Here is a 26,806-nt window from a genome sequence, read left to right as displayed (position 1 = left end):
GACGCAAATTCACATCGCATTATCACCGAGATCTGACCAATCGAGGTATATCATATCTTCAACTTATCACTCCCCATGTCATATCAGCATATCTATCTATCTAGATTTAAACTGGGTTGGCCAGGTGCGCGCGGTCAAAAGCATTGAGTCTCAAGTTCGAATCCTCGTCGCGCCTGCCTTTGCTTTTTGCCATCTTTTTCGTCCCGCGGTGAAGCTTCATGGGTCGGCCCAGTCGAGCTGCCCCTGTGCGTCTGGCCGCCAATTTGACGCAAAGAGCGTCCAATAGGAGCTCTCGGCTTAGCCCGTAGGGACGCACACGCTGGGCGAGCCTATGGGCCTGGGAGACAGGAGTCCACGCTGCAATCGTAAGTTCTTTCTAAGGGCTTGTCTAAAAAAAAGGTTCCTTCCAAGGGCAAATCCTGACGATCCCTATCCCATGGCCCAGGCCGCGAGGCGAGTTGCTGGCCGCGCTGGACGAACCTCCGCCGGAGTGCAGCACGCGGACGAACCCGGCTATGCTCTCTGGTCTCCAGACGCTGGATGCGCACGCACGCCGTCAAGTGCCTCCTGCCGGAGCCAGACGCAAATTCACATCGCATTATCACCGAGATCTGACCAATCGAGGTATATCATATCTTCAACTTATCACTCCCCATGTCATATCAGCATATCTATCTATCTAGATTTAAATTGGGTTGGCCAGGTGCGCGCGGTCAAAAGCATTGAGTCTCAAGTTCGAATCCTCGTCGCGCCTGCCTTTGCTTTTTGCCATCTTTTTCGTCCCGCGGTGAAGCTTCATGGGCCGGCCCTGTCGAGCTGCCCCTGTGCGTCTGGCCGCCAATTTGACGCAAAGAGCGTCCAATAGGAGCTCTCGGCTTAGCCCGTAGGGACGCACACGCTGGGTGAGCCTATGGGCCTGGGAGATAGGAGTCCACGCTGCAATCGTAAGTTCTTTCTAAGGGCTTGTCTAAAAAAAGGTTCCTTCCAAGGGCAAATCTTGACGATCCCTATCCCATGGCCCAGGTCGCGAGGCGAGTTGCTGGCGGCGCTGGACGAACCTCCGCCGGAGTGCAGCACGCGGACGAACTCGGCTATGCTCTCTCGTCTCCAGATGCTGGACGCGCACGCACGCCGTCAAGTGCCTCCTGCCGGAGCCAGACGCAAATTCACATCGCATTATCACCGAGATCTGACCAATCGAGGTATATCATATCTTCAACTTATCACTCCCCATGTCATATCAGCATATCTATCTATCTAGATTTAAATTGGGTTGGCCAGGTGCGCGCGGTCAAAAGCATTGAGTCTCAAGTTCGAATCCTCGTCGCGCCTGCCTTTGCTTTTTGCCATCTTTTTCGTCCCGCGGTGAAGCTTCATGGGCCGGCCCAGTCGAGCTGCCCCTGTGCGTCTGGCCGCCAATTTGACGCAAAGAGCGTCCAATAGGAGCTCTCGGCTTAGCCCGTAGGGACGCACACGCTGGGCGAGCCTATGGGCCTGGGAGACAGGAGTCCACGCTGCAATCGTAAGTTCTTTCTAAGGGCTTGTCTAAAAAAAGGTTCCTTCCAAGGGCAAATCCTGACGATCCCTATCCCATGGCCCAGGCCGCGAGGCGAGTTGCTGGCCGCGCTGGACGAACCTCCGCCGGAGTGCAGCACGCGGACGAACCCGGCTATGCTCTCTGGTCTCCAGACGCTGGATGCGCACGCACGCCGTCAAGTGCCTCCTGCCGGAGCCAGACGCAAATTCACATCGCATTATCACCGAGATCTGACCAATCGAGGTATATCATATCTTCAACTTATCACTCCCCATGTCATATCAGCATATCTATCTATCTAGATTTAAACTGGGTTGGCCAGGTGCGCGCGGTCAAAAGCATTGAGTCTCAAGTTCGAATCCTCGTCGCGCCTGCCTTTGCTTTTTGCCATCTTTTTCGTCCCGCGGTGAAGCTTCATGGGTCGGCCCAGTCGAGCTGCCCCTGTGCGTCTGGCCGCCAATTTGACGCAAAGAGCGTCCAATAGGAGCTCTCGGCTTAGCCCGTAGGGACGCACACGCTGGGCGAGCCTATGGGCCTGGGAGACAGGAGTCCACGCTGCAATCGTAAGTTCTTTCTAAGGGCTTGTCTAAAAAAAAGGTTCCTTCCAAGGGCAAATCCTGACGATCCCTATCCCATGGCCCAGGTCGCGAGGCGAGTTGCTGGCCGCGCTGGACGAACCTCCGCCGGAGTGCAGCACGCGGACGAACCCGGCTATGCTCTCTGGTCTCCAGACGCTGGACGCGCACGCACGCCGTCAAGTGCCTCCTGCCGGAGCCAGACGCAAATTCACATCGCATTATCACCGAGATCTGACCAATCGAGGTATATCATATCTTCAACTTATCACTCCCCATGTCATATCAGCATATCTATCTATCTAGATTTAAATTGGGTTGGACAGGTGCGCGCGGTCAAAAGCATTGAGTCTCAAGTTCGAATCCTCGTCGCGCCTGCCTTTGCTTTTTGCCATCTTTTTCGTCCCGCGGTGAAGCTTCATGGGCCGGCCCAGTCGAGCTGCCCCTGTGCGTCTGGCCGCCAATTTGACGCAAAGAGCGTCCAATAGGAGCTCTCGGCTTAGCCCGTAGGGACGCACACGCTGGGTGAGCCTATGGGCCTGGGAGATAGGAGTCCACGCTGCAATCGTAAGTTCTTTCTAAGGGCTTGTCTAAAAAAAGGTTCCTTCCAAGGGAAAATCCTGACGATCCCTATCCCATGGCCCAGGTCGCGAGGCGAGTTGCTGGCGGCGCTGGACGAACCTCCGCCGGAGTGCAGCACGCGGACGAACCCGGCTATGCTCTATGGTCTCCAGACGCTGGACGCACACGCACGCCGTCAAGTGCCTCCTGCCGGAGCCAGACGCAAATTCACATCGCATTATCACCGAGATCTGACCAATCGAGGTATATCATATCTTCAACTTATCACTCCCCATGTCATATCAGCATATCTATCTATCTAGATTTAAACTGGGTTCACGTTCGCTCATTCTTTGCGTTGTGTGACGCGATTTGCTCCATCACCCACCGTGGTCATCTAGGAAGATTCACAGGCATAGGTCTAGAAGAGCCCCATAATTCCTACTCCCTCCGTTTCGAATTACTTGTCTTAGATTTGTCTAAATACGGAGGTATCTTGCAATAAAATGAGTCTAGATACATCCGTATTTAGACAAATCCAAGACAAGTAATTCGGAACGGAGGGAGTACAACTGGTGTTTGCCCTGTCACACGCAACATGTAGCGCGGTCCGTTGTGCTATATTAGTGTTCTACGTGTATGGTGTGGATTTTTGGAATCTGATCGACGCTAATTATGTAATCTATCTTCATATGCATTCAGGGGCGATTCTACTCAACAGGCTTCAACAGGCTCTAGTGTACCCTTAAAATTTGCCACGCAAAAAAACACCACCAATGATCAGCGCACTAGTAATTAGGTGCAGCACATAAAATGGCTTCCGACACCAAAAAAATTAGTATCCTTGAAGTTGAGCCTCCCAGCATTTACGTCCTAGATTCGCCACTGTATGCATCATTCATATATAGCTTGCACTGTTCAAGCTTTGATGCAATTTTTTAGCACTTTGTGTTATCATGACATTTAAAGAGCATGTATGTTTCGCTCCAAAAAAATATGATCTGAAAATTGATTTTTAGATGCATTTACATGCTTATTGGCAATATTTGGTACATATATCAATTACTACCGCTCTGCTATTTACACGGAAGGGCCCTGAGTTTTAGGTTTGCCCCGGGCCCCCAAAGTCTCAGGACCGGCCCTGAGGGCCATATCGTTTTTTCTTCTTGCCGCCACATGTTCACGTGCAATAGTGCACTAGCAGCTGAACTGGAAGCATGTAGAGAAGGGGTTGCCCTTGCTATGGAGTGGAGCTCAGCACCATTCATCCTGGAGACGGACTGCTCAGAGGCTGCTGCTATGCTCATGCACAAGTCTACAGACCGGTCACCAAATGCAGGCCTTGTTCATCATGAGATTAAAGCGCGTATGTATGGTGGAAGAGAAGTGAAGGTTAGAGCCATTAGAAGGGAGAGTAATCAAGTTAGTAATGAACTAGCTAGAATAGGACGTGCCTGTGTTAAAAGAGCTGTTTGGCTGCGATCTGCACCTGAAGAGGTTGTAAACTTATGCTCCTTGGATCATCCTGATCCAGACTGATTAAAAGAAGGTCTTTCACCCCGCAAAAAAAATGATCATTACCCCCCAAAAAAGACTATGACCATTAGGGCATCTCAAATGTTGACCCGTAAATTTCCTCATGCATCCGTCTGCGGACAGGGAACCAGTACGCGGATACAGATGCGGGAGGCGACCATCCAACGCTGCCCGCATACATCCTCCAGCTTTCCTTTATATGTTGATCGTTTCTTAACTACACTTGCCTAATTATAACTTGCTCAAGTTTTGATAACTCCAACATGATTCGTAGTGCCACGTGATGAACAGTCCCTATCCGATAGCTCATCCGCTTATTTCTGTAAGTATTTCTATATAGCTAGCTTTAAAGCAAAGATCCAAGAAGCATCAGGCACGTCACACAATCAATCTCCGTCGTTCCTTGAGAAGCGAACCCCGATGGGTTGGAGCGACGGCTCAGAGCAGCAGCAGATGATGGAGGTCAGGTCACCAAGGTGTAGGGGCTACCAAGGTGGACCTCCGCGGGCTGGAGCCCGGAGAGCAAGCTGGGAGCAAGCCTGGGACACGGCGACTGTGTCCGTGGCGGTGCACGACGTGCTCCGCGGGTAATCAACCAAGGCCACCATCCATTCTTGCTTCCTTGCCGTGGCGGCGTGGCCGTGTCCGTCCGTATATGTGCAGCGTCATGATCGTGTCGGCGGCCAGGGACGCCTTCACTGACGGTGGAGAGGGATCGTGCTCGAGGTCGAGGGCCTGGGCGTCCGGGAGAAGCGCATCGACGCGCACCTGGGCGCGCTCGCCCACGCCGTCCAACCCTCATGCTACGGCGTGCCGCCGGACGCAGAAACCCGCGTGTGTGTTCATGCAGGCGCGCCGCGACGACAGTGCGATCACCATGATTGTCCAGCACGAGGTGGAGGGGCTCAAGGTGCACGCCTCAAACTGGAGCTGGCTCGCAGTGCCGCCCGATCCGGCGGCCTTCACATTCGTGGCCGGCAAGAAGTTCAGCGTAAGACAAGTGCCCTCTCTCTCGCGCGGTGCTACTGTTAGAATGGCTGCGGTTCCGGCCGTATGATCAGAGGAGGAAGCCTACATCAGGTTACATCTCAGTTGGAGTATGTACGTTACAAGTTGGAATCTGCAGCAGCAGCAAAATTTTGATACGCACCAAGTGCAGCCAAAACAAATACTTTACCAATCAGAGGTTCAAACTCATGTCCCGATGTGACTATATCAGGGTTCAGGTCACAGAGTAAGACAAGAGAACCATGCGGGGAATGTACTCGTCTCCCAAGGCTGCTGGCTGCCAAAGGTCTCTTCCCGTCCAGGCCGAACGCCATCCGGCCTGGACGGGAAGAGACCTACACAACTGTTCATGGTTGTACCGATGCATCAGATTAGCTGGCTCCGTCCAGCTGCCGAAAAATTGTTCCCGATGCCTTTCAAATCTACATAATTCAATTTGTATAAATTTGACAAACATTTTTCACTCTCTGGATATATGGATGGATCTCTGTCCGTCGACCCTTGCTAGAGGGAATTGGAATTAGAATTGAGAGGCTCTGGAGAGATCAATATTTATCGGTTGGGGAGACATGAAGGTGTAGCACATGGGGTTCTCTTCTCTAGCCGATTTTCATTTGTTATGTTCACCTTTACACGTAGTAAAGCCATATATTGACTATGTCATAGGGGATCCAGACGGAACTAGCAAAGGTGTCACCTATTCTTGTATTGTAGCCTCCTGTTTCCCCCTCGGTGCTTAGTCTCACATGTCCTGTATCTTGTGCCCATAGATGGGAGCAACTGTGGAGAAGGCTAGGAGTACATTATTATCACGCTGCTGGAGAAGCTGAACGTGACAGCAATCGACGCCTACGACAACCACCAGATGGCGATGGCCTTCTCCCTGGCCACCTGCGCCGAGGTACCAGCCACCATCGAGGACCCCGGGTGCACCCACGTGATCTTCCCCATCAACTTCGACATGCTAAGCACCTTCGTCTTCTTGCAAGATGATGTATGAGCCTATAATATTAGTTTTACTAGCAAAAATATCCGTGCGTTGCAACGGAAAAAAAATCACGTACCTATAGTTTAGGTCGCAAGACTGTGCAACAGGGGTCCATCTCCAACACCAGCACCACGACCAACATGATGCTCAGTGTGATGAAGACAAAACGAAGCATGCTGTTGATTGGCGGCCGCTGGTCGACACAACCATCTGTGAAGATGTAAGGTCACCGCAGGCACCACATCAAACGTGTACACATCCTCATGACACGATGGCTCAGCACCCGCTCGACTGCTGCTATCGCCAGCATCGGTAATCCACACCGCATCCTCCTGCTAGCAGGATACAAGATGATGGCGGGAACGGTAGGTATTATAAAATATTTACATGTGTTGCAATAGAGAAAAATATTATTTTTGAAATAATTTTTCATTATTACAATAGATTGACTTAAAAAACAATGCAACCATGGATAAATTTTTCTCCTAATGCGTTCTTCTCCTGACATGCATCCATAATACTCCCTCCGTCCCAAAACTTTTGTCTTAAATTTGCCTAGATACCGATGTATCTAATACTAAAACGTGACTTGATACATCCGTATTTAGAAAAATCTAAGACAAGAATTTTGGGATGGAGGAGGTAGTACTATATCATGTATGCCACGTGGTGGTTCCACTTTTTACTCCACGTAGTCTTTTTTAACCATACTTCATGTAGGCTTTGTGATTAATCCAGAAAGTCACTTTGGAGCACGGGCACGTTGTGACCATTTTTTAGAAAACATATTTTTATTCAAAAAGTCAAAAAGTAGTATATTTGTGTGAGTTTTCATCACAACCTGTGTTTGTAAAAGACAAATATACGCAAAAAAATCGTTTTACTTCATGCTGCCTTTTTTAAACCATACTTCACGTAGTCTTTGTGATTAATCCAAAAAGTCACTTTGGAGCAAGGGCACATTATGACCGTTTTTAGAAAACATATTTTTTATCCAAAAAGTCAAAGAATGTAGTATATTTGTGTGAGTTTTCATCAAAATCTGTGTATAAAAAAAGACAAATACATGCATATTGTGTTTGGTTGGATATTTGTAAAAAAATCACCTTTGAAAGAAATATGATAGGACTCAGATTTTCATATTTGTCAGGTTTATTATCGTCTTCTATTTCCTTGGCAATGGGGACGTGGCTCTTGGCTCGCACATGCATTTTTCATATTTTTATGGGCACACGCATGTTTCCTAGCCAATATTTCCTTCTTTTAGACGCACATACCCAGACGCTAATCATGTTGGCCTTCTTCCTGTGTTTGGTTCTGTTCACGCCTCCTTCATTTCATTTCTTGGGTTCTGTTCGGCTGATTGATTTTGATATACATGTATAAGCAGGTGAAAATTGCTGTGAAGAAGCGAGGTGGGATTATTTGATTATAAGGTTAACGCTATTTTTTTGTCACAACAACGCCTTAGTCTGTTGGCTACAGCCGTATTGATGTAGCGATAGGTTGTGTGTTTGAATCCATTAATGCACACAATTTTTCGCTTCTCCTACGAAGGCAAGGAGAAAGCCCATCAGCAATTCAGCACATGAGGCCCAGTACGGCGTAGGACGCGGCACGAAGTAGAAAACGAAAGCAATTTTATATAGGACATCCCAAAATTAATACCACCTCGTTTATATTATAATTTTGTCTATACAAATCGTAAAAGTGTATTGTGACGGTGAATCCGACAAAGTCAATCCGTGCTTTATTATTAAAAAAATTAGAGTTAATTGCACAGAAGTACCACAATTGGGGCATTACATACAGATTGGTACCACATGAGGCCCAGTACGGCGTAGGACGCGGCACGAAGTAGAAAACGAAAGCAATTTTATATAGAACATCCCCAAATTAATACCACCTCGTTTATATTACAATTTTGTCTATACGAATCGTAAAAGCGTATTGTGACGGTGAACCCGACAAAGTCAATCCGTGCTTTATTATTAAAAAAATTAGAGTTAATTGCACAGAAGTACCACAATTGGGGCATTACATATAAATTGGTACCATTTTTCGTAATTTTTACATGTCAGTACTAAGTTTGAGGCTAGCCGTTACAAAAAAGTCTAAATCACGTATAAATATGTATTGATAGTGTATTTGACTGACGGGCCTGCCTATCGGGTGCCTGTGTGGCAGATTTTTTGCAGAAAACCCCCTAGCTTTATATGTAATTACATAAATGCCCATTTTTTCGCGGTAAAAAAGGCTGCTGAGAGGGTTTTTTTGTTCGCAAGTTTTTCACGGACTAGTTTGAAAGTTCCAGGCGTATTGAACAAATAAAGTATAAAACGAAAAATCATGCGCCAGCAGGATTCGAACCCCGCGATCTGCGGTTCGGCAGCTACCCGCTCTAGCCAAGACACCAGGGCTTCCCCGACAACGGTATGCAGACGATATCTCTTTTTTAACGGTTCGCAATGTTTGGCCGGCAGTTGGGCTTAGCGAGGCCTTAAACAGACGAGCTTTCGCGCGGGGCACTTTCTTAATGGGTCAGCCCACTCGTTGCGTCGTACTGAGTCGGTACTAAAATTCCACAAAAAATACGATGGATCGAGGAATCGAACTTGAGAGCAGACGATCGAAAGGAACAGTTCTTTGCCAGTCGATCTAATGAGTGTAAATGTTATTTTTGGCCGCACGAACATTTAAGAACTAAATGCAACGCTAGACAAAAGAAGTCCAAATTTAGACCGTTGTACATTTTTTAATATAATTTGAACATTTTGTAATGTACAATGAACAAATTTTAATTACACATTAAATTTTTTGTGAAATATACTGAACAATAATTAAATACACATAGAACATTTTCTGCGATATACGCTGAACCATTTTTACATATACATTGAACATTTTTTAATGTATGTTGAACAACTTTTTGCTACACCTTGAACATTTTTGTGATATACACGGAACTATAGTTATATACACATTGAACATTTTTGTGATCTATACTGATTTTTTAAATTATGAGCACATTTTTCAAAATGTGAACAAAATTTGAAAACCATGAACAGTTTCGAAATCATGATCAAAATTTGGATTTCAAAACATTTTCTTGAAAACAAAGTACAAAAATAAAAACGAAAAAGGATAAAATAAAATAAACAAAAACAAAAACAGCAAAACAAAACAAGGGAAAAAGAAAAAAAATAAAGAAACAGGAAAACCCGTTAAAAAAACAGATAGAAAACTGGTTGAGGGACACTAGCGAGCCGGCCCGTACATGATAGTGGCTTGTGCATCCCTAGTGTAATAAGTGTTCCGCCTGGGTCTCATCAGCGGCGTAGCTGTGGCGTTGTGGCTAGCGGGCGCAGTGCTTCGACGACAGGTCTACACTGTCAATACGTGTTTATATGCAATTTAGATCTTTTTGTAACGGCTCGCCTCAAACTTGGTACCGACACGTAAAAATTACGAAAAGTGGTACCAATCTGCATGTAATGCCTCAATTATGGTACTTCCGTACAATTAACTCATTAAATTAGGAAGAGATAGCATGGCGTGGGACTTGAGGTAAAATGAGTTGTAGTGCACATTGTATTCATTTTTTGAATAAGAAACGAATGACCACCCAGTTACCCGGATGTAATGCTGCTCGAGGAGGATCTTCAACATGCAAGCTAGGGAAGGAGGCAACATTCCCCCGCGCTTCCAAGTAACAAAAGGTTCAGCAAATGGTGCCCAAGTATTACAGCTTGCACAAAGAGTAGCACAACTCTCAACTGCTTGAACATGTAATGCTCAACCGAAACGAAACAATTCAGGTAAACATCTCAATGCGAGATCCTACAGAGCGAGTGTGTGCCACCTGCATAGGAGACCGATGCTCGTTGTTATTGCATTATGTGTGAAGCATGCTATGGAAGCTTAATTAGTGCGACTTTGTAACATGTACTCCTATTACTACTTTTTAAGAATCACATGTACTACTAATGTGTACTAGGCGAAACAGTTGTCGTAAACAAGTGAACCTTGGGGCACCGAGGAGCAGTCTAATGTGTACTTCAGCATTCCACGGGGATTGTACAACTTGTTTCCCGCGGTTGTTGTGGCCCGCAAAAGGTCCCTTCCCGTCCAGGCCGATCGCCATCTTCTCTACTAGGTTAGCTTGGAGAAACAAAGTGGTTAACAGACTTTGCCTCATCATCATAAAATTGTTCCTGGTTCCTTTTAAGCCCACGCAATTCATAATGGATGCTTTTCATTCTCTAGATATATGTATGGTTTTCTCATTGTTAGAGGAAATATGAATTGGAACTAAGGGGCACGAGGGAGATTGATCTCCATCCAACGTTGCTAGAGAATATTGGTATTGGGTATGGTGACATGAAGGTGCCACCACGTGCCCACCGCATTGTATCTCTTTTGTGTGCTAGTGGTACTATTTTAGCGCATGGGTTACACTTCTATAGTTTGCTTTAATTTGCTATCTTCACCTTTATGTTGTAAAATTATATATTGACCATGTCATAGGCTCTCATCGGGTACACGCCTCCATGGCTTCCGTGGTCAACACCAGCACAACAAAGAGGCAAGAGCATGAGCAGGTTTATTACAATCATAATGATTACAATCATAATGATGACAATCATAATGAGAACTCACCCTAATGGTTCCATTGATTTCAATGGATTGATCTGTGTACCCTTGTAGGAATCCTCATTTGATGTATGAATCCCCCGAAGGAACTACAGAAACAAATCCGGTTATTTTATGTTGATAGTGGTGATAATATCGATGGAAAGTTTATATCTTCACTCATGAAGTTAATACATGTGAGGATTGATTTTTGTTATTCATATAATTCAGAATAGGAAGACTGTCTCGATGAAGACTGGCCTTCTCACTCTCAACGCATCTACGTCTAGATTCTTCCCTAGCTTCTTGAATTGAGATGCCGACAACTCTTTCCTAGGGAATCATGCCATCTGTTTGCTATGAAAAAACAAACTACGACAGATCATATAGATGAATATGAATGGAGTCTTATTAGCTCACTGTATACATCCAATATAACGCCTTCCTGAGCCCCTATGTAAAGGGGTGTCATGTTCTGCTTTACAATGGGGTTGATCATCCAATACATTGCTTGTTTGTTAAGAACATAAGAAGTCGATGCTAGAATAGATGTTTATTCAACAGAGGTTTGACTTGAGCTTCAATAAAACTAGTCGAGAGGAAAAATTTCACTGCTTCAAATTTAATTCCAATGGCATGTAATTCTTGCTAGGAGAAAGCATTCCTTGCTTCAGTGTCATGCAAGCTAGGTAAGGGACACAACAGCTCTCAATTAAACGCTTTAAATATAATGCTCAACCTAAATGAAACAATTCAAGTATGGATCTCAACACGAGATCCTATGGAGGGAGAGCCCACCACCAACATAGAAGATCGATGCTCATTCTTGTTGCGTTATGCGTTAAGCACACTATGGGCACTTAATTAGTGTTACTTTTTAGTAGACACAATTAGGCAGACAATTAGCATAAGCAAGTGGCCCAATTCGTGTTTAGAAAAAAACAAGAGCATCACATGGCAATCTATATTCTACCCAATCAAAAAATACTCTAATGAGAAGAGGTGTGACCTCAGGTCGAGAGATGCCTAAATGTCGGGTCAGAGTGTCAATGCACCTTGTCGCAAGGATTGTACATGTCTGTTATTGTTGCTGGCCTGCTAAGGTCTCTTCCCATCGGTGCCTATCACCAAGTCCTCCATCAAATGAGGTTGGCGACATAAACTATTGTAACAAACGGAGCCTTGTTTCCGTAAAATTGTTCCCGGTGCATTTCAAGCCTACACAATTCAAAATAGTTGCTCTCCACTCTCTAGATATATGGATAACCCCTCATTGCTATAAGAAATTGGAATTGGAACTGGGAGACATGAGAGATAAGAAATTGGAATTGGAGTTGAGAGGCATGGGGGAGACTGGTATTTATTGGTTGGGTATGGTGACATGAAGGTGCTACACTGACCCACCGCATTGCATGACTATTGTTTGCTTCCGAGAACTATTTTCGCGAGCCAGCTTTGATTTTCTATCTTCACCTCTATGTGTAGTAAAATCATATATTCAGCATGTCACATGCTCTCATCGGGTGCACGCCTCCACAGCTAAATCATCGATCATCAAACAAGCTACAAACCCTGGTATGTAGGGAAACCACATGGCACATGGGATGGCTTAGGTGGACGGCACCAACCCACAAAGTGGCGAGAGCCACAAGCGGGTTTATTACAATCATGAAGAGAACTCATCCTAATGGTTTTACTTATTTGAATGGATTGATTTGTTGTATCATAGTAGGAATCCTCATTCAATGTACGAATCCCCTTGAGGAAGTGGGGAAGCAAATCCAATTTTTTTGTTATGATACGAGCAGTTATAGTTTCGAGGAAGTGGTGTATCTCTTCATTCATGGATGTAATAAAAGTGAGAACTGAGTCTGTTATCCATATAATTCGAAAGAGGAAGATCATCTTCTCAAGGAAGCCCGACCTTCTCGCTCTCGGCACATCCGAGTATTTTGCCTAGATATTTTTTTACTATTTTTAAATTGTTTTTTTTCTAAGCGGGTGTGCCTAGACCAAGGTTCCAAAAATCCGCATCCGACTCGATGGTAGATGGATAAATTTGTTTTATAAACAATTTATCATACGTGGAGTATTGGTGAAGTCTAGTATCCACTCGGGAAATTTAAAACTGAGCGGGTAGCTATCTCAAAAAGAACAAAAAAAACAATCAACACTCGAGAAATTTATTTAAAGAAAGCAAATAAGCAGGGGATGCTTTGGTAGACGGCCCAGATACTTTCCCCCACCCCGAACCGCCCATCGATTCTCGTCTCCCGACGACCCGCGCGGCGGCGCGCATCTGGGCCTCCGCCGGCGGCCGGACTACATGAGTGAGTCCCTCGCTTTCTCTTCTCCCTCCCTCCGTTCTTCTCGCGAGCGGGGCAGGCGGAGCAAGCCCGAGCTTGGCCGGCAGCGCGCGGTGGCGGGGCTGCTGCTTCTTGCCGGCGGCGTGGCAGTAGCGGGGGCGGGTCCTTGGCGCATTTCTTTAGGCGTGCTTTCCCGCTGCAGGAGCAGGAGCAGGAGCTTCGGAGACGAGACAAGACGGTGCTGACGCGCCCATGAGCTTCACGGCAGCAGCTTGATTTCCTCCCCCAAATTCCAGGTTATTTGGCCCGCCCTTGAATCCTAATCTTCCTCTTAGTACTAGTGCTTTGCAGAGAATCTCCATGCTGTTGACTTGTCATCTACAGTAAATATTGCCGAATTGCCAGCATAGAATGTCCATGGTTTTACAACGACACAAATATGTTAATTTATGCTCCCTCCCCCCGAAAAAGTTTGCACTGACTTGGTGCTAGATACATCAATTTGAGGAACAAATTTTTCCCGACGGAGGGAGTATTCAACAAGAATGTGTGACCTGCTGAACAACTTACCTGTCCCATCTTGGCATGGGTCATGGCAACCTTGTATGCCCACGCTTCGCGCACTCCTTGATAATTGGAAACTATAGCCTGTACATATGATCATTTTCCAATCAAGGTTGCAAGTTATTTGGAATTCTAGGAGCATCGTGTGTACAAATAAACTGAGGAAATACAGGAACACAGAATTATTACAGAAGCCAGTCAAACAGAATAACATTGTCTTCATCAGAAATGCAAGTATTGTGCTCCTGTTTTCGTTTTTAATCCTTTTTTTTTGCTTTTTTTTTACCTTTCATTTAATTAATCATAGTTGTATTACATCCAGTCTATCTTGTAACTATTGCAACTTTACTCAACAATTCTTTGTCTTGCTCCCTTTGTTATTTATAGGACATAATGGCAGATATACAGTTAAGCCGTTACACTATAAAGTCCCATGGAGCCAAAATTGCAAGACTCCACATGTATGACTGGATAATACTTGTCCTCCTTGCTGTCATAGATGGATTGTTGAATATAATTGAGCCTTTTCACCGTTTCGTTGGGAAGGACATGATGACTGACTTGAGATATCCCTTACAGGGCAATACTGTGCCCTTTTGGGCTGTTCCGGTGTGTTCTTGTGCTGCTAATTTTGGACTTTCCATTGTTTACATCATTTTTGTGCCATTCGAAAAGATAGTCCCATTTTTGTAACTCACATGATTTGCAGGTCATTGGAATTGTCTTACCCTGTGCCATCTTTGGTGGAATTTACTTCAAGAAGAAGAATTTCTATGATTTGCACCATGGCATTCTGGGTATCTAACATATTCTTAGGCATATGAATATGTTGATATTGTATGTGCAAGAAATAATTCGAAACACGTATATTTTTGTAGGTATTCTTTATTCGGTGCTCATAACTGCGGTGATTACTGATGCAATTAAGGATGGAGTTGGCCGACCACGTCCTGATTTCTTCTGGCGCTGTTTCCCAGATGGAAAGGATGTAAGATTACTAGCCAAGAACTTCACTTTTTCCAGTCACAAGTTTATCTTTGTTGACCTGCTCATTGTTCAGTTCTTATCATCTATGGAGCCCATATTTGACCAAAACTCATCGAAGGACTCTTTTTCAGCTTTATGATAATGTTACTACTGGCGTTCTGTGCCATGGGGAGAAGAGTGTCATCAAGGAAGGTCACAAGAGCTTCCCAAGTGGACACGCATCATGTAAGTCATTTAATTGGTAATACTGGTGTCAGGCATTTGGTCAGCTATGCCTATGGAATTCTTTAAAACTCAGTTAGATACTTGAAGTTGTTTTTTACACCCTTGTGATAATCCTTTTTGACACAAACCATGCTGGGACCTGGGAATAAGTGATGGTACCTGTGTTTTTGCGGTTGGTTGGGCTGCTTGTGTTAGCTGGCTTTGGAGGCCTTGTACAATGCAAGGTGCCTAGTAGAGAAATAAACCAGTTTTTCCTCAAGCACCGGTGCTTATTTGTAGAGGCTAGATGCTTAATTAGGCATCCCTCCTGTAGAAATAAGCACTGGTGCTTAAGAAAAACTTGGTTTATTTTCCGAAGCACTCTAAGCACCTTGCATTGTACAAGGCCTTAGTGGCAGTCATTGAACCAGGGGAACTCTGATGGGTGGCTAGGCCACAATTGGGCATAAGACAGCCTGGCATTGGCTACGTTGGTGCGATGTGGCAGCGAACCAGGAAGTGCCCCATTTCAGTTTAGATGCTTTGGTTGCTGCTTGGTGTAGTAGTTGTGTGGTAACTAGTTCTGGAACTACTCCACGGCATAAAAACATTGGGTTTGTCATGTGTACCATTTTGTGGAGGTATATATATACATCTTGTAATGGACAATGCACATAAGTCATGTGTTTGATTAGAGACCCCACAAAATTGGCCTAGCCTTAGCCTTGTCTCAAGGTTGCAGCCAAAACATGCCCTGTGTGGTGAAATGCGAGTCCTGGCAGAAGCATTTTTCTAGGTAAAATCAATATGTTTTCAGGCCAATTCAGTAGGGGTCTCAGTCTTTTATTACCCACATGTACAATCTATATATGTTGTAGTGTTGTTACAATTGCGTCAAATAGGTCATGGCTAGATCACCTAACTAGACCGTCGATATAATAACCTGTTTTCTTTCACCTTGTGCTAATAATCAATCTATTCCAGGGTCTTTCGCCGGCCTGGGCTTCCTCACGTGGTACTTAACTGGGAAAATCGCAGTTTTTGATCGTAAAGGCCATATCGCAAAGCTGTGCATCATTGTTCTGCCTCTACTTACTGCTGCGCTCGTTGCCGTTTCTCGAGTGGATGACTACTGGCACCACTGGCAAGATGTGTTTGCTGGAGCTATCATAGGTTTGTCTGCCATTTGTCGTTGTTGCGTAAATTAGTTATACAGATGACCTTCTAGACGCCCATAGTTGATTAATAAAAAAAATTATTCTCCTGTTGCCCTTTGCAGGTCTCACAGTGGCCTCGTTCTGTTACCTGCAATTTTTCCCATATCCTTTCGACACAGACGGTGCCTCCTCCCTTTACCAATCGAGTTTCGAGTCTTCCGTGGTTTCTCAGTGATAAATACTTAGCAAGTACTGATTTCCATTGCAGGATTGTGGCCTTACGCGTACAACACCCTCCAGCTAGCCGAGGCGGGCATTGCAGCAAACTCCTTCAGCGTGCGGCCGACAGAGGAGACGGTGGAAGAAGGGCAAGGTGAGGGTGGGATCGCCCTGAGAGACGCCGTGCGGCCCACGGAGGAGACGGTAGAAGAAGGGCAAGGCCGGGGCGGGGTCGCCCTGAGAGACGCCCTAAAATATGATGAAAACTAGGAGTGGAAGGATCCAGCGATACCCTAACTACAACGACCGTCCGTGGGCTTACGTTTTCGATGCACGTCGCAGGCGGCTGTCTGGGAGCTGTTTTTCTCATGCACACTTTGGTTTGATTGGTGTGTTATTGACCTGCTGGTGTTTTGTATGTATGTGTGCGTTTGTGTGTGGGGGGGGGGGGGGGGGGGGGGGGGGGGGGGGGGATTCACCATTTGTTTGTTAGAGGTTGATTGGATGGTTAGGCAAGTGAGGATCTGGCGTGGTACATTACCTAGTCAGTGCTAGTAATTATTTCTTGCTTTTTCAGCAAGCAGTATGTATATATGATTGCTTTTTCAACCTGTGCTATTGATTGGCTGCTCAGATCAACTGGTTTGTTATCCAAAGATGTATAATCAGAAAATTTTGCTAACATGCAGGGATTCTCTAAGTACTACCAAATTTTGCTGCTGTTTTGTATATTTCAATGTAATACAGTTCAGAAAATCTTCCACACTGTCAAACACAAATCACTGAAGATATCAAGGAAACGTTACCAAATCTCATAGATAAATAGCGATCCATGTATAAACATTCAACCCGGCACACACAACAGGGCAACGAACGAAAATTGACAGATAATTTAGGACAGTAGGCACTTAGAATCACGAAGCAAAGAACCTAGTCATACAAAACCCAGTTCTCATACTACAGAAAGTTTCAAAATATCTTGGTACGCTGGTGTCTCTCCACCCTTGTAAAAAGATTTAAAGGCACATATCATGGGGTAGCATAACTACTGGTCGCTGATGGTCACTTCGACCTCGACGCCGGGCTCAATGGTGATCGAGGTGATCTGCTTGACGACGTCGGGGGAGCTGACGAGGTCGATCACCCTCTTGTGCACCCGCATCTCAAACCGATCCCAGGTGTTGGTACCTGTTTTCCCAGACCAAGAACAAGTAGTTAGACTGAGTTCATCTCAAAATTTTATTTCAACGAAAAAATGCACAGCAAGATTAACAGAAAACTGATTTGTGATGAGCATCAGGTTTAAAAAGCTCGATTTTGAAACATCAAATGGATCAGACTAATCATATGCATCATCATTTGCTCAGCCCATCTACTAATTGCAAATGCTTCATTCTTGGTAAGATAAGATGCTAACTGGTTAAAACCAATTGGAACATAAGCTACAATCATGCCATACTGGTTAAAAAATGTGAGGAGGACTGAACTTAACACATTACTCGCATTGCCTGCTAGAAGGAACAGGTACAAAGAAGAAAATAATCACAAGACAGGCTAGCCATCAGTCTTAAAAAGCTCGATTTTGTATTCCTCAAAGAAAATCTCAGGAATATGTTGTTTCAGCATCATCTGACCAGCCCATCATAAAACATAAACAGAAAATCAACATCGCACATGACAAACTGTCATGGATAGGATCACTGCTAGATTCAGTGTGCAATAGATTTCAATTTACAAACAGATGACCAACATGTAGGATGACCAACAACCAAGAACGATACTCGTAATCTAACTTAGCACCGAATGAACCAAGCATCAGTTTTAAAAAGCTCGGTTTAAGATACTTCAACGATGGGACATCTCAGTAGCATCTCCTTGTAACATCACGTGCTCAGCTGACAAACGGTTCATATGCAACTACTCTACATTATTACCACTGTAATAGAGCTGCATCTCAGATACACAAGAACAAAGCAGTACGTTGATTGATGGCATGCCAGGCATCAGTTTTAAAAAGCTCGATTTTTAGATCATCAAAGACCGGAAAGGCCTCAGCGGTCTAAATGTTTCACATCCTCTGCTCAGCACGCCACCATCAACGTACCAGCAATTCAAACCAAAGACACGTCCTTACTGACATGGACTACCAGGAACTGATACGATGCACGGCATGTAGGCAAAATAAAAATGGGATCAGGCAGAGAGGTAGGGAGGTGGCTACCAACCTTCTCCACAGGGGGACTTCCTGGTGGTGATGTTGAGCACCTTGGTGGGCATCCTGACGGGGCCCTTGACCTTGAGCTGCTTCTCCTTGGCGCCCTTCACCAGATCCGAGCACACTGCACACGCACAAACGCATCAGATCGGAGACGAACGGTGAAGAAGCAAGAGAAGGGATCGGATGGGGCACTGACCCTTCTCGAGGTTCTTGACGGACTTGGAGGAGAGGGTGATGCGGATGCGGTGCTGCACCTCCTGGGTTCCCTCGAACCCGAGCTTGCCCGACTTCATGGGCGGCGCGTAGGCCAGCTCCGTCGCCATGGCTGCCGGTGGAGGATGGGAGGGAGGAGGCCGCGGCGCTGCGGGCGAGCTAGGGTTTGGGGCGCAGAGGAGGCGGCGGCGGCGCTGGGGGTGGAGCTCGCTAGGGTTTGCTGGGGGCGCTTTATGTAGAGGAGGCTGTGTCTGTGGTGGGAGGAGGCATGGGCTTGGGCTGGCGTGGAGACTTAGCGGGCTTCCAGAATTGCGCTGGGCCGCCCGTCGTAAAAGAACGCAGCCTGGCGGCCCAATAAGCCGATCTTCTTTTCTTTTTTCCTAAAAAAATAGAAGCAGATCTTCTTCGGAGGGACTACTGTAAATTGCTCTACAAAATGAACAATGCATAACTGAGAGAAGCTGAGCTGGTCTCAAAGCAGTGTGCTTCATTCTTTATCAGTGAGCTCAAGATGAAACTTATCGAAGACTGGTTAGCAAGACTGTGGGAGAAAAAGTACCAACTCGGGGGCATCCTAAACTGAAGGAAACAGATTGTTATAACTGTGGCGTGGTAAAAATTCAGACAACACAGTAATGAACAAAAGTTTGAAAATTCAGCAGCGCCCCCACCCCCTCCCCCCCTCCCCAAAAAAATTCAGCAGTCCACACCATCCCCCCACAAAAAAAGGAAGCAAAAAACATAGTTTTCGCCGTTGCCAATAAATCAGAGGATTCTCGTGGTCACACTATGCCAGAGCCCAAAACGCACCAAAAACAAAAACAAAATTGCAGATAGGACAGGCGAGCAGAAATCGCTTTACGCAAATTCTACATATTTTTTTGAAACCGCCGTGGAATGCATGCAAAATTTACATATTTTTGAATGAAACTTCGCAGATCTACACATCATAAACAAAATTTGCTACTCCATAACATCTGGAAATCATCATCATACACAGGTTTTGCACAACCAGCAGCAGAATAATGCTCCCTCTCATATACGGATATACCAGGGTTACATGACGAAACTCTTTCAGATATTACAACACGGTTGATTTCCTTTTCGGCAAGGAGAATCCTGTCGTGCAGCGCATTCATTCCAAGTTTTCGCTGAGCGGGAGGCCGTGCGGGACTCCAGTGCTACGGTAAGGTCTCTTCTACCTCTGGAACGGTATCGGTGCACGTCCTGGCCATGTTTCGATCTTCTCGAAGTACTTGACGGGGACAACGCCGTCGAAGCCCTCCGTCAGTATCACCTTGTTGTCTGAGATGTATAGCTTCATCCCGTCTGAGAAACAAATTCAGAAATCAAATGTTAGCCTCTAGTCTAGAGAACCCAAATGATTTGCTGGTATTTACATGCGGCAGTCATACCTTGGAGTGCCTTTCTGACATTCAAATATATCAATATGTTTGCGCCACTCCGCATACCTGAAGAAGACAAACCGTTAGTCCATGACAAGGCAGAGGTGGAAGAAAAATTGGACCGCAAGATGGGAATAAATAATTATCGGGTATGAGTTGATGATGCACCTAAATAATGGAGAACCGCAATAACTGGGAGCACATCAGATTTACATTGGAAAGATAAATATGGATAATTTTCAGTATGATTTTACTTGGAAGAACAGCTTTAGTCCTTCTACTTGTTTCCATAAGAATAAACTCAATAATAGTATGTTTGAAATGGAAAATCGTACCACTAATAACACCTCCATCTGATGGTAAACCACTTGAGAAATGTACATGTAGTCTTGCCATACGTTTAAGCCCATATTTCAATATTGAATCAACATTTTTCCTGTAAGTTCCATGGACACAGACTGTGGATAGAAAAAATTAGCACAAACGCCAGCCATTCAGGAGAGGATGCAAACACGAGTGTTAAAATCAAATACCTGAGACTTCATCAGCCGATAGAATTGGTTTCAACAAGCTCTCTGATGTAACAGTCTGCAAGAGGTTTACTTGATTATTATAATGGCAAACATGATTCGCTAATTCCACTAGGCTAGTTACTTGCAAATAAATTCACTTGATGCTAGAATAGGGTAGCAGATCACATGCCACAAACCACCTCAACACGGAAACAGAACAGGAACTCTGCTCCCAGAAATATGCAAAAATAGGAATGAAGATTGGAATTATGTGTCTTCTGATTAAATTAGGGTATTTCGCATATGACCTCAAGAACTGTGAGGGAACATGTAACAATGAAGACAAGTCGCTAAAAGATAAGTTGATTGTATTCTCTGACTTAAGATCAGATATGATTTCTTTCAAAACATACCCACAGGTTACAAAGCTACATTAGTACAATCCTGTAATAGCTTAGGCATCAGAGAGGACAGGAGTGTCTTAAATCTTAATTACTAACATGGAAGCTCAACCGTAGTGCTAAAGAAGAATATACACTATCGCTGTATGCCTGTATAGCACATCGAGGAAGCCAGACCAGGATAAATCCAAGCCATTATCAGCACGATGAATTGCAACTTCATTCCTAGTACGGGCCAACAAGGACCGACAGTATAATTCTTATGACTAGTTAACAATAGGAAAACTACCACCGAGATTATATTACTGTAAAAACATTCACATCTCGAGCTAAAGCACACAATGCCCCATATGGAATTGATTCGAAAAAGTCTGTATGAAAATCCCAAGAGGGTGCATGCCACTATTAGGGCTCCTTTTATATGTCTAATTTTCTCAGAAGTTACAGAAAAGCAATGGTTACAAGGCAGATGATCATGAACATGATAAACACACCATACTTGTAGAAAAAAGAATACATTAGTGCAGGGGGGTTCAGGCAGAGAACATACTGTCACAGTGTGCCCCTGGTTAGCTCGAATCAGCAGCTCGCCATCCTCCTCCAACAGACCAAACCTCTGCTTGTTGTCTCGCCTGACCGCCTACATGCAAAATTGCAGAATTTTACTCAAATCGTCTTACAGCTCACAACAAGTTCAATAGTAACCTGATTAATTTTACAACTTACAGATATTTCCCAATTTAAGTTCAAGGTGATAGCTAACAAGATGAAAACATGTAGCAGACACAAGTACACCAGGGTGCTTAGAAAGATCGTCTACTGTTAAGCAGGAAGATGAGGCATGAGCAATATTACCTCCCTGATTTCATCCACCGTGTGGGAGTTGAGCGGAACCTTGGCGAAGGTCTCCAGGTTGAGGCGGAGCAGGTCGCGGACCCGCACATACCCGTCGCTCCTCATGTTCAGCCTCAGCTCCGGCGCCATGTGCCGCAAGACCCTCGTCCTGAGAAGAGAAGCACAGAAGCACTAGTGAGTACCCGGCTAGCATCAACGCGACTGCAGAGAGGGGACCTGGGGCTTTGTGCCAGTGTATTACAGGAGGCGGCCGAGGGCGTCGATGCGGTTTCCGCCGTCGCCACCGCCATCGCCACGTCCACCCGGTCGCCTGCCACCGCCACGGCCGCCACGCAGCTGGTGCGTGGAGGCAAAGGCGGCAGCATTGGAGCGGTAGCCAGAGGAGGAGGAGGGGTTCATGGTGAGAGGGAGGCGGAGGGTTGAGCGGAAGGAGGGGTGGTGGAGGAGGAGGGCGCGTATCGGGGAGGAGATTGTGGCGGCAGTGAGGGCTCTCATAAGCAGCGGAAGTGGCGGCGGTGACACGACCGGCGACGCGCGGTGGCGGCCGGACAACCCCTGCTGATGAAGACGGGTGAGCTGGGCCGGGTTGCTGCCTGGGCTTGCGCTACGGTAGCCTGGAAGATTAAAGACATGGACTGTTATCAATTACAAAAATTCAAATTCCACATATATAATTTCAAAAGCTAAACAGGAGAAGTTGCAAAAGTGAATAGCAACCAAATTAATGTTCACAGCACAATTTCTCTCTTTTATTTGTTGTCAATACATACATCTACGGTAACCTGGAAGATTACAAACATAGAATGTTGTCAATAACAAATTTTCAAATTCCACGTACGCTTTCGAATGCTAAAAAGAAAAGGTTATAAAGTGAATAGCAGCCAGCATAATGCTCGCAGCACAATTATCTTTTTATTTGTTAAGTGTGTCAACTGAATCTTAACTTAACCTTGTGACATACTCCCTCCGTTCCTAAATATTTGTCTTTCTAGAGATTTCAACAAGTGAATACATACGGAGCAAAATGAGTGAATCTGCACTCTAAAATATGTCTATGTACATCTGTATATGGTAGTCTATTTGAAATATCTAAAAAGACAAATATTTAGGAACGGAGGGAGTAGTAAACACACCATGTGAACCTACTTGAATTTTTCTGTCAGAATTTTTATGACATTATGGTTGCAGTTACTACGTGGCCTGGAAATACAGACTGCAAGAATGAGATAACACTACGACACATGGTAGATGTATGTATGTTCAGAGTATATATGAGAATCAAGTCGCTCTTTCTTCAGAAACTAGTAGTAATACAAAAAAAGAAAGCCAGACAAAACTACCCGTAGGCCTAGTGATTACATTAGCAAGTACAATAGTCTATAACAAGTAAAACACAGATGAAACCCCAGACATCAATCAATCTTGTAAAGTTCTAAGAAAGTGAACACTGCTATGCTGGACATAGAAGCAAGGTGGGGCATCAGCCTGAGGCGCTCGGCTGAAGGGACGCCATGTGGTAAACTAACGAACAAAGTATGCAGACAAGTCTCGCTAGGTTCAGAAGCAGGAAGCGGCGGTAGATAAGCTCGACGGACGCACCTCACGGGCTCCTACCGGGCCTGGAAGAACGAGGCCGCGGCGGCGGCGGAGGAGGAGGGGTCGGGCACGCGCGGCGGAGGGGAGCGCGCGCGGCATCCGACGGGACGGCGTGGGAGGCGACGCAGGAGGAGAGCGCGCGCGGCGGAGGAGCGGCGTGCGGGCGGTCGGCGGCGGAGCGAGAGGGTTGGGGGAGATGCGACGCGAGGGGGGACAAATCCTGCGTGCCCGAGCCGCAATTCTTTTTTCTTCTCTCCTTTTTTCTCGACGTTTTTCCGACCGAGCCAGCCCGAGGTGCGATTTTTCTTCTTCTCTTTTCCTGAGACCACGGTCGGGAGTAACCTAGAGCACTCGGCGACTCCACCCATCGAAATCATGTCCGCTGCTGCACTGTCTCGGGATGTGTGCAACATAATTGTAAAATAGTTTTTCCTGGCTATACACGACCTGTAGCTTATTCTTGAACAATTTGTACCTGTCCATCGGCATTAACTGCAACTGCATAGGGACCCATTAGAGCACTGTACAGTTCAGCCATCATAATCAATTTAACACTCATGCATATACCTTCACGAGTTAAGCCCGACCCCAGGAAGAATGCATTGCCAGATCTGAGGAGAGGGAAGAAAGTTCTCAACGAATCATACTGTTCTTCTTCCACAACGATCTACTATCCCTTTTCTTTAACCAGACAAGAGATATTGTTTTGGTACAAGTCCGAGGAGTTGTAGATCTTGGAGAAAAGATATGATTCCGTCGCCAGATCCCCAGCTCGATCCACGAAACGGCTCGCTAGATCTGGAAAACGGCTTCCATGGAAGGTAAACTAGCTTGTTTTTAAAGAAAATCATTCATATTCTTACTGCACAACCCGCTCACTAAAAAGATTGTTGAAACTGCTTTTATTGTGGTAAAGCGATGGAGTGTTGGCTGGTCAGCATGGTGGGACATGGTACATTGAATTGGCGTGTAATTTCTGCAGTCATTTAATGTTTGCATGGTAGTTGTGAGCAAAGGGCTGGATGCATGCTGTGCACGGGACGAAATGAGATATTTGACCTGTGTGTGATAAAGGTTATTACGTCGATTAGTTATATGACAGTACAGACGGACCTTTAATTTGAGGTTTAAGAAAAATCAATTTGTGTAACAAATAAGTCCTAGCAGATGAGTACATGCAATTTTATTTTAATAATTCGAGGGGAGTGTAGCAGAGTGACGGAGAGAAAAGGAAATAAATAAAGATTTGCTAAAGTGAAAATGATATTAGTATTGCAAATGAGTAGATGCGGAACATGAAATATTAAATAAATTGCATGGTAATTGGAATTACATAGTCCGTCTAATGGGGGCAGACAGTGCTTTAAGACTCAATGATTACTTGATTTATTGTCTATATTTAACAATGTTTGGTAGTTGGGAAGTTGGTGGTTGGGGAGATGGTGCATGTGGGCAGTCTCGCATTTGGACAGAAGTTTCTTTGCCTAGGAACAGAAACGCGTAAACTTTAGTACGGACATACACTGCAGTGCATGATAAACACGCGAGGAAGAATGTCTAAATACAAAACAGCTAATATAGTGATTTCGGATCCCGAGGAGAATTGATGGAACAGATTCCAGGGGGTAGTCGCCGAGTGCTCCTAGTCACTTTCGCATGCATATGTTACTAGTCTATATTACTATCTATACAGTGGGTGGTAACATATGTGTTGTGGCATGCATCACTTCATTTATTATGTTATAGACTCATCTTTTTTGATATGTGTGATGTTGGGGCATGTACAATGGTTGATAAGATAGTCTTATCTTAAGTTTTGCATGTAATTTAGAGATGACAAAGAAAAATGTCTACAATGGGTCATCTCTTAGCCTTATCTTCAATAACTAGCAATTCCTAAAAATGTGGTGAGACATATTGTGCTAAGAGATCATCTCTTGTCTTATCTTAAATAAGAGAAGACAAGCCTTCTCTTATGAGTTCTCTCTCCTCCACCTCATCGTTTATCCTATGTGGCACTCCTAAGATAGCACCATTGTATATGCCCTTACAGTAACTAGCTATGTTACTACATGATTCTTTTTCTTTATTAATTATATGCCACATCATCTATTTTGTCTAGATAAGTGTGATGTTACCATTTATATTACTCTCACTATGGGTAGTCTGACGGTGGAGGACTAGTCAATAGCCTAGTGGCAAGGTCGCTGTGGCGCACCTTGCAGACCGGAGTTTGACTTTTGTCAGGGGCGAATTTTCCTCGATCTCATCTGGGTGGGCTTCTCCTATAAAAATGTCCTGGGTGCTAGTGCCCATGGATATTTTTTTTTTCTGACGGTGCGAGCCCGAGGTGTGATTTTTTCTTCTATTTTTTTATTTTTGGAACTCACATTTTACTATGGTGTATAATTAAAATTAATGAAGTTTTTTTGACAAGCCTATGAGTTTGCTTTCTTCAAGTTCTTATATTGTTTGGGGTTACCTAGATGTTTTTCCGTTTATATTTTGTGTATATATATTCCTCCGCTCATGAAAGGATCATATTGATTCCCCTTCCCCCCGCCCCTGCCATCTTATTTAAGCTTTGGAATCTGCCAACAATGGTGGCCCAAGTAGTACTGCAACCATCTTGCTTGTGTGGATGCAGCCTGCATTGCTGCCCATGATGATTTAGGTAAATTTATCAATTCTCCTGCAATTTTATGTCCTATTAGCAATCAAATGTGCGTCTGTGGCTAGCATTGTACCAACTCACGAGGGAGCACCCCGCCACTAGGATTTCTCTTGTCTCCCGTCGGCGTCAGTCTGCCTCGTGTCCTTTGGCCTTGAGGCCACGGAGGCATGATGGATCCCGACTCTTGCCGGTGGGAGGGCTTTGGTTTTGGATGCTTTTCTGAGTTTTCTTAGGGTTTGTTTCCTGCACAGAGAGAAGAGATGGTTGTGGCTCTCTAAAGATGGAATAAGGTTTTCCCTGCCTAGCCCCCGTCCCACTGGTGCTTCTAGCGTCATCAGACGGTGTGTGGAGATTTGTTTCCGGCGGATCTCACAGGATTCGGTCGGCGTTTGTCTTCGGTGGATCCACATGGATCCGGTCTTTGTTCGTGTGTGTCTACAGGTTAGATCCTTCTGATCTAAACTTCTCTTCAACGACCTCGGTTGCTGTTTTGGTGCGCTGGTCCTATAGGGCCTTAACACGACGACTTCTGACTGTCTACTAGAACAAGTTTTGCCTGACTCCAGTGAGGGAGGGGCGATGACGACGGCGTGCCTTTGGCTCGCTTCATCGTCGCTAGGTGGTCTACAGATCTGGATGTAATTTTTATTATTTTTG

General features: G+C 45.2%; 3 protein-coding genes, 1 non-coding gene and 2 pseudogenes across 5 annotated transcripts; 1 reads left to right on the top strand and 5 right to left on the bottom strand.

The window, feature by feature from the left end:
* The first annotated feature begins 13,043 nt into the window (after nt 1-13,043).
* On the top strand, nt 13,044-16,677 carry LOC123190589 (lipid phosphate phosphatase 2). Of its 2 annotated transcripts, XM_044603259.1 has the most exons (9): nt 13,044-13,167; nt 13,346-13,439; nt 14,095-14,316; nt 14,417-14,504; nt 14,586-14,695; nt 14,826-14,919; nt 15,883-16,071; nt 16,178-16,237; nt 16,324-16,677. In XM_044603259.1, the coding sequence occupies exons 3-9, from the start codon at nt 14,101-14,103 to the stop codon at nt 16,542-16,544; spliced, it is 978 nt and encodes a 325-aa protein (XP_044459194.1). In that variant the 5' UTR covers nt 13,044-13,167; nt 13,346-13,439; nt 14,095-14,100; the 3' UTR covers nt 16,545-16,677. The 2 variants fall into 2 exon arrangements, with proteins under 2 accessions (XP_044459194.1, XP_044459195.1); XM_044603260.1 differs by having other exon boundaries at nt 13,058-13,439.
* A 388-nt stretch (nt 16,678-17,065) lies between these two features.
* LOC123190591 (40S ribosomal protein S20) lies at nt 17,066-18,978 on the bottom strand. The gene is made up of 3 exons (XM_044603262.1): nt 18,689-18,978; nt 18,500-18,613; nt 17,066-17,462 (listed from the first exon to the last, which is right to left on the bottom strand). Exons 1-3 carry the CDS (start codon nt 18,813-18,815, stop codon nt 17,320-17,322), a joined length of 384 nt encoding a protein of 127 aa, XP_044459197.1. The 5' UTR covers nt 18,816-18,978; the 3' UTR covers nt 17,066-17,319.
* LOC123038388 (small nucleolar RNA SNORD36) lies at nt 17,830-17,909 on the bottom strand. Its single transcript, XR_006417835.1, has one exon. It is a non-coding gene; the product is annotated as a small nucleolar RNA SNORD36 (small nucleolar RNA).
* On the bottom strand, nt 18,084-18,167 carry LOC123038389 (uncharacterized; annotated as a pseudogene).
* On the bottom strand, nt 18,272-18,357 carry LOC123038392 (uncharacterized; annotated as a pseudogene).
* Nucleotides 18,979-19,655: 677 nt separating the features above from the next.
* LOC123190590 (tRNA 2'-phosphotransferase 1) lies at nt 19,656-23,770 on the bottom strand. The gene is made up of 8 exons (XM_044603261.1): nt 23,479-23,770; nt 22,121-22,493; nt 21,880-22,027; nt 21,575-21,664; nt 20,645-20,699; nt 20,447-20,569; nt 20,121-20,177; nt 19,656-20,034 (listed from the first exon to the last, which is right to left on the bottom strand). Exons 2-8 carry the CDS (start codon nt 22,372-22,374, stop codon nt 19,904-19,906), a joined length of 858 nt encoding a protein of 285 aa, XP_044459196.1. The 5' UTR covers nt 22,375-22,493; nt 23,479-23,770; the 3' UTR covers nt 19,656-19,903.
* Nucleotides 23,771-26,806: the final 3,036 nt, after the last annotated feature.

The sequence above is a fragment of the Triticum aestivum genome, chromosome 2A (assembly GCF_018294505.1).
Source record: "Triticum aestivum cultivar Chinese Spring chromosome 2A, IWGSC CS RefSeq v2.1, whole genome shotgun sequence".
Classification (NCBI taxonomy): domain Eukaryota; kingdom Viridiplantae; phylum Streptophyta; class Magnoliopsida; order Poales; family Poaceae; genus Triticum; species Triticum aestivum.
Note: the sequence above shows the minus strand (reverse complement) of the source record. Positions and strands in the feature narration are given on the sequence as shown.